The 7741-nt window shown below is 39.2% G+C and overlaps 1 protein-coding gene across 2 annotated transcripts; it reads right to left on the reverse strand.

Moving 5' to 3' along the window:
- Positions 1-247: 247 nt before the first annotated feature.
- LOC129246972 (homeobox protein Hox-B3) lies at positions 248-6281 on the reverse strand. Of its 2 annotated transcripts, XM_054885767.1 has the most exons (3): positions 5905-6281; positions 4270-5767; positions 248-1570 (listed from the first exon to the last, which is right to left on the reverse strand). In XM_054885767.1, exons 2-3 carry the CDS (start codon positions 5409-5411, stop codon positions 631-633), a joined length of 2082 nt encoding a protein of 693 aa, XP_054741742.1. In that variant the 5' UTR covers positions 5412-5767; positions 5905-6281; the 3' UTR covers positions 248-630. The 2 variants fall into 2 exon arrangements, with proteins under 2 accessions (XP_054741742.1, XP_054741733.1); XM_054885758.1 differs by having other exon boundaries at positions 4270-6281.
- Positions 6282-7741: the final 1460 nt, after the last annotated feature.

Raw genomic sequence — 7741 nt, forward strand, 5'->3', positions numbered from 1 at the left:
CATATGGAATGCAATCGAAGTTTTCATACAATTTAAAAATATACATTTAGTACAAAAAGTAATAAATATAAATATTTTATTTTGAAAAAGCTAATTGTAAAATACAGGATTTTTATTCTATACAAAATTAAATTGTTTTGACAATTTGTTTTAATCTAACAACTACACACTAATACATACATCATGGCAAGACTCTGGATTCTGTTGCTATTCGATTTTTCCGTTTCCAGTAACTTATAATAACATCTATTTTATGTATAATATATTTTTCAACTATTCATTTATTATATGTACATATCTCCTACACAGTTACAAACTTCGCACATATTCTTAAAAATAAAAAGGAACCGAATGTATTGAATTTGAAATATCTATTATGAAATGCTCTTCACTCCAATCTTCTGGTCACCTTAGCAGCAGCCGTTTCAACTCGTTCGAATGTAATTTGCCTTAATTCGCATCACAATGGCCGCTGAAAACAGGTCTTCGAGACGATGGCACCAGCCGTATTGCGTTGAATACGTCTGCGTCGTAAAATGTCGTGACTAAATAATCCAGCTGTCGATAGGGGCCACTGCGTCTGGAATTGCTGGTGGTCGTGTCGCTGTTTCCGATGTGAGAGCATTTCCTTTAGTGCAAAAAAGGCGGCAATACATAACTATGAGTCACACTGGCGCCTTGTCCTGGTCCACTGCCATTCTCCTCATTTTTGATCACAGTTTGTAGGCTAGACGTGGTGCCATCATTGCTCGGATCCTCCACTCCTTGCGAGCCGACTGCTCCTGCTACAATAGTACCGTAGTGTTGTTTCATCACTGTATTGCCATCGTGCGGGTGTGGCTGGGCGTCAGCTACATGGCAGCCCCCATTGGAGTGATGTGGATCCAAAGGACTTAATGTGTGCGGCACACCACCCACACTCACATATTTCGCCTCTTCACTGGTTAGATATTTACCATTATTTGTGACCTGATGATGCATTACCACGACATTGTGATCGCCCATATGCGCCGACGCATTGGCATCATCAATTGTAGATGGGCCATAACCGCCGTCGGCTGAGTGCATTTTGTGCGTCGCACTGCCATCATCCGTACCAGGGCCGCCCATTTCCAATCGCGGCGGGCTGCCATACTCGAAGTGACGCATTGGGAACAGTTGGCTTTCGTGCACGTAAGTGCCGTATTGGCTTGAGTATGTGCCATATGGGCTGGCGGCCGGCGACAGCAAGCTAAATTGGGGACTAAGTTCGTAGGGCGGTTGATAGCTTGTCCAACTGTCCATGCTGCCGGGCGGCGTAACAGTGGTCGTTTGTGGGAAGGTAGCGAACGGTGGTCCAAGTGAGGTATTCATTGAGGAGTTGGGCGGTGTGTTTGTCTTAATATAGCCAGTTTTGCGTGGAGGCTCGTGCTTGCGCCACTTGGCACGACGGTTCTGAAACCACACTTGTACGCGCGATTCGCTAAGATTGAGTTTAATGGCGAGTTCTTCACGTGCGAATACATCCGGATAGGGAGCACGTTCGAATGCACGCTCCAGTTCTTCCAGCTGATAGGCCGTAAAAGTGGTTCTAAAAATAAAGATTTATAAACGAACATTAATTTTTGAAAAAAACTACGTTAAAATATGAGAATTTATTTTTTATTTTGATTTTTTATTTTTTAAGAGCTTAAATAACAATAGAATTGCTAAATAAACAAAAAGATAACGCAGCGCTAGCAACGGAGGCTTTCAGCTGGGAATTTATTATCTTAGTCCCTTACTAAAGCTCACCTAAATTCGCACATATATGCACACAAAATATGGGTATGAAGTACCCAAACGAAATTTGTTAATCACATTGAGGTTAAATGTTGGAATTAAATGACAGAAATGTAACCATTAAAGTTACGGTAAAAATCCCGGCATTCACATTATAAAGTATAATATATTTATCTCAAACTATCTTTGAAGCAAACCGTTTTCCGATTTCAAAAGCTTAGCATGTAAACAGTAAACGGTAAACCTGCAAAGTAGGGGAAAGTGAGAGAGCAAAATGGCATTTCATTTAGAGGGAAAGTTGAAAGTTTTTACTAAATTTTTACTTGTAAAAATGGCAAGTGAGAAAATACATGCTTGTAGAGACGGAAGCAAGGGAAATATGAAGAAAGCCGTCATTGCCACAGCAATACTATTGCTAATGGAATGTTCTTCATCTGACAGCGGTGATGAAATGGAACAAATTGTTGTGGACAAAATAAAGTCATGTGAGGTTAAGATCGCTATTTCCCATTTTTAGCGTAAAACTAGCAAATTGTTTCTGGTTTTGCGTTCATATTTTTTTGGATATTTTTCTCTTTGCGAGCGAATTCTATGAAATTAAGTTACAGGCAAGTTACTGTATAATTTTTACATGAACAACTTATTAATAACTTCTATTAATTTTCCGTCTTAATTTTGTATTTTTTTAAGCGTAATGTCAACTTTAAATTATACGAAGTGACGCAAAATTAATAACCTAATTTTGCTTTGAATTACTTTTTTACTAAATCAAAAAAAAAAAAAAAAAAAATATTTTGAGTGATGACAACCTTTATTTTGACATTTGCTTGTCTTTTTGTATACTGCAGCTGTTTATTTTACAAGTGTAAAACATGATTGAGGCTTAAGGCTTCGCAAGTCATCATGAATCGTTTAACGCCAGAACAACTTTTCCAATTTCTTTACTTAAAAAAAAAAAAAATAAATATGTTCGCGAAATTCATAGACCACTGGCGGCATCATCGGTCTTTATTTCTTTCGAAATGAGGAACGAGCTGCTGTTACGGTGAATGGCGAGGGCTATCGAGCGCTGAATTGTTGTTTCCATAAAGAGGCGCAACTTACCATCAGGGTGGGCCATTTTTCACTACCACTAAATTGCACTATCATTAATTTTTTCATGGTTGTTAAAATAAGGATTTTATTATCACTAAGTCCTCAGTTTTTCAGTTTTTTAACTATCCGATTTTTGCATTCATTATTTGGTGCACTATGCCTAACCCTGTTTGCCCAACCCAAAGTGGCCAACAAATTCGACTGATGGAATGGACCATGCAACTCGTAGCCGCGGCGAACATATACAAAATAAATATAATGAATTTATCTACTAGATTATAATGAAAAAAAAAATCAAGATTATCTTTTGTATTACCACTTCAAGTTCTCAACCCCTAAAAAAACCCGATGCAATGGAAAATACTCAGAATTTTTTTCTTCACGTAATAATATGTGAAAATATTTCCACAAATAGTAGGAGGAGCTCGGCCGAACTCCCAAAACACGAAAAGGGTGTAAGCGTCAATTTTATATGTTGTCTATATTTTATACAAGGTCTAGCTCCATCTGGTAACACTGAGGACCAATAGGTCTGTGTGATGGCTTTCAGCCAGCCGGGCCAACCTAACCTCACCTATTTTATATATATTTACAGCTTATTATAATTTGAAAACGTCCACTCTTTGTTTTTGTAAGCCCAATAAGTTATATTTTGTTTTGGCTCTTGATTAAATTAGGAGATTTGTAACATTGCAACTACACTTTAAAATTTATATTACAACATCTAATGTTACAACAACAAATATGAGGAAAGAAAAAATATAGAGCTCGAATAACGGTAATTTTTTTGTCTTGTTCTCGGTAACATTTTATTATTTGTAAGTTGCAGTCGCTGGTGCCTCAAAAGAAAACTTTTAAGTATGATAATTGTCAAGTAAATCTAATAATCCTTTTTATAATAATTTTTTTTGAATTTAAATTTTGCGCATAGGACATTGCAAGTACTGAAAAGCAACTAAACATATAACTGGCTAAAATCTGGTGTAAAGAGGATCAGGATATTATTATTTACTAAGATTTGTATAATGTGCAGAGGGCCTAATAAAACATAACGATCATACTGCTCATCTGTCAACTATTTCTGTGAGAAATGGAAGTACCCATATACATATCTATAATTATTGATTGGTTAAACCCTTGAAAATCATTTTCCCACATTGTGTATCAATAAATTGCATACGAAAAAATCGAGCAAAAATGAATTAATAATAAACGCCAAGCACTTCCCGCTGTGCTTTTATGTATCCGCATATGTTTGTAGGCACATAATTAGGCATTAAACGCGGCAACTTATTACACATCTCCTACTGCGTGAGTGGGTTCAATATAAAAACGTCAGATAAAAGCTTGGATTTCCTGCTGTCAACAATTCGCACAAAATAAAAAGTTGATAATATTAATTTCGTCTCTTACCGCGTTTTCTTCTTCTTAATGCCGTTGGGATCGCCCTTTTTCTTGTCGTTCTTGTTCTTTGCTGGTGGCGTCGATGATTGCGGACCATTCGCACCACCACCACTGCCGCTGTTAGCATTGGCTCCATTGCCGCCGCCACCATTTGAGTTCATATCGCCACCGTTGCCATTTATGGACCCCATTTGACACAACTCGTCCGTTTTCTTATGTTTGTTATTGTTACCCGATTGGGCATTACTTCCTGTACTACCAGCTTGTGCTACTGTCGCGCCTGCCATTGTGACGCCCACTACACTTGTTGCTCCATTGTTGGTGTTGATTAGAACAGCATCGCCCGCGCCGTTATGCGCCATGTTGCCAGAGATTAGGCCATTTGCTTGCTGCGCAGACTCATTTCCATTCAGCACCACCGCACCGCCGCTGCCGTCATGCCCGTGTGGCGTATGATGTGGACTGGAACCATACAACTGTTGCATGTGCTGCTCATACTCCAATTTAGCAGCTGCTGCAGCGGGGTTTGGAGAGTAGTCAAGTTTGCCATTGTTTGCCGACATGTGGGAATGGTAGTCAGCCAGCATAGGGGCTTGGTGATGATTGTGCAACTGTTTGTGATGAATCAAGCCATTGGGACTGGCGACACCACCGTTCGTTGGTGGCGGTGGTGGTGGTGTGACCGAGTATTGCTGTGGATGTGCGGCATGATGATCCAGCTTGTGCTGATTATTGACATTGGGTGGCACGGCAGTGATGTATTCATACTTTTGAGTCGGGGAGTAGCAACCCATTTTATTTACTGAACCATATTCTAGTTTCTGACCATAATCAGGCGTTTTGTAGGGATCTAATTTTGGCGACCCGCCTGGCAGCAGCGTATTACAGTCGGGCAAGCGCTGGCTACACATTTCGCCACTACCGTTGTGTTGTAGTACAGAGTTTGGCGGTAGGCCCAGCATGACGGGATGTAGACCGTGTGGTCCGGACGTGCCAACTCCGGTGGCAGAAGGTGCTAATGGCTTGGCCCCCAAAGGACTAAGTGGACCTGAGAAATCGTTGAATATTTGGTCGTCAAAGGTGGCGTGCTCCATGTTTACTTGAAAATCATTCAGTACTTCACTGCTTGCGCAAAAGTTTGTGTCTAACATCAGTGATGTCAATATCGAACAGTTGCCTGGGTATGGTTTCTTAGTGGTAAACGAATTTCTTTTGATCTATTAGCTGGCTAAACTTGTTGATTTAGTGGAGTTCACGTCAAATTTCGTATTCGCGCCGTTTACTTTATTATACATACATACGTATGTGTTGATATGTTGTAAGGTACACTCTGTGATTCGTGGGATATTATAGCTAAATATAGCAATTAGCTGCAACACTTACAATAAATCACTATCTCAGGTGTCCTCACTCGCACTTTTACTACTCAAACAGCAATTGTATGCATGTGTGCATGTATGTGTGTAACAGATTTCGCTTGGTGTCTACTTAATCCATTGCGCCTAATCTATGTGCGCGTGAAAATTAAATCAAAATCAATTAATGCAATTGTGTTGAATTGATGATTGTGGCGCTACGCTGACTACGATGAAGCTTCTGCAGGCCACAAAATTAAATTGTTGTAAATTAATTAATTGCATTTACCGCGAAACGGTCGCAATCGGTTGTTCATTGGTTGGTGTTGCTGAGCCGTCTCACCGAGTGTCGGTATCGCTTTGCCTTATTTGCACAATTTTCCGCACACTTTTCCAATTTAGATATGCATATATAATATTTTGCTTTCGGTTGAGTTTTAATTCTTGTCACCAAAGCGCTTTAATTAAAGGAATTAAGTCCATTTAAAATACATGAGTATTCATCTGCCAGCTGCAGTTAAGTTTGAACACTTTTCAACGATTCTGAATAGTTTCAACTTGGCACACACAAAGTTTACTAGTCGTGAACGCGCAAAACTGATTGCTGATAGTTGATTTCACCGTTATCAGCCGCCTTTACACAACGCGTGTCTATTGCTAACGAAGTCTGTGCCCTTAATTGTGCCCACAAAACGATGATTGCCTTTTTATACTCAATTTAGCCGTCAATTGACTTAGGCCTTAGCTCAACCAATCAGCGCATCGCAATGGCCGCCGCTTGCTGTACGACCACAATGAACAGTTATTTGAGGGTAGGCGAATAGCAGCATCCCATTTTTGTACGCCGCTTCGGGTGCTTATGCAAGAACAGTACAACGTCCGATCTTCACAAGCGAGTGTAAAGAGGGCAGTGCCACACATTGTTGCTTCTATACGAGCACTTGGGCTTGGTATTTCATCCGTAGAATGTTGATCCGTGCGACTTTTTATTTTAGGCGGATCGTTATGAATGTACGTACCATGAAGCTATCTGTGTATGGATGGGCATACTAGGTAAATAACAATGTGCATATTTCGCTATAGTTTCCCTGTGGGGAAAAATTTGGAGATGAATTACGGCACAGTAAGTAAAGTTAAATGAAAGCTACAAGTTCTTATTGGAAAAATGGATTCAACTTGAATAAAAAGTGTATGTTTATATACATACATGCCCACATGCTAATATTCGACATATTTAATTATAAATTAAAAAAGTATACCAAAACTATAAGAGGTTCTTGTAATAAAATATACGTTATCGTCATGCAGCTGACATAATTTCCCTTAGGTTATACAATGCGATTCTCTCACATTAAGGTAATGATTTCTTTGTACATACATACATCAATACATGCAAGGTGGCACAAAATCAATCACCCCATCGGAAGATTTATAACTTTTGCAAGTGGCATCGTGCTTAAATCATATTTGACAGTTTTGAACTAGACAGCTGCAGTACACAAAAAAATTATTCAAAAACAGAAAAAAGAATTAAATTCGCGCCACCTTGTACATATGTGAGTATTATGGATGTGCTTGTAAAACGTTTAGACTTAATTTTGAAGTGATTACAAAAAACGCGTGCCTCAAATAATTTGCAGGCACCTCAAAATAAACGAGCGAATATTTTCAAATAACTTTGGGTGTCTTACTTTATTGCTATAGTTCAATTGACATCATTTTGTTTCAGAAGGTGTAGCCAATATCAGACCGTTAACTGGCTTTCAGGGAATGTGAAGGAATCAGCTGATTTGCTTCCGTCATGGGGTTTGCTTACGAAAAAACTGAGAATGTGTTGGTTATATACGCAAAAAAAATCAACGCAATCTTCACTCATGCTTCGACTGATTGGACGAGTATGTGAATGCGTGTGAAATGAACGGGCAGAATCTCCAATGATGTGTCAGCCGAAGCTACTCACAAAATTTCGTTTTTCACCATAGAGGATTGGCCAAACCTGGTAAGCTATCATCCTTATTTTTTTATTGACAGGAGACGTAAGTATGCGCAGCCAAAAATTTTATGCGAAAAACTTGTTCAATTCACCATATGAGGTGAAAAGTTCTCTTCAGCAAAATCAGCTACTC

The sequence above is a fragment of the Anastrepha obliqua genome, chromosome 1, assembly GCF_027943255.1.
Source record: "Anastrepha obliqua isolate idAnaObli1 chromosome 1, idAnaObli1_1.0, whole genome shotgun sequence".
Taxonomy (NCBI): domain Eukaryota; kingdom Metazoa; phylum Arthropoda; class Insecta; order Diptera; family Tephritidae; genus Anastrepha; species Anastrepha obliqua.

Coding starts and splice junctions, on each gene's coding strand:
- LOC129246972 (XM_054885767.1), bottom strand. CDS start 5,411: ATGTTAGACACAAACTTTTGCGCAAGCAGTGAAGTACTGAATGATTTT. Junction 1,571..4,269: donor ATTAAGAAGAAGAAAACGCG/GTAAGAGACGAA, acceptor CTTTATTTTTAG/AACCACTTTTACGGCCTATC.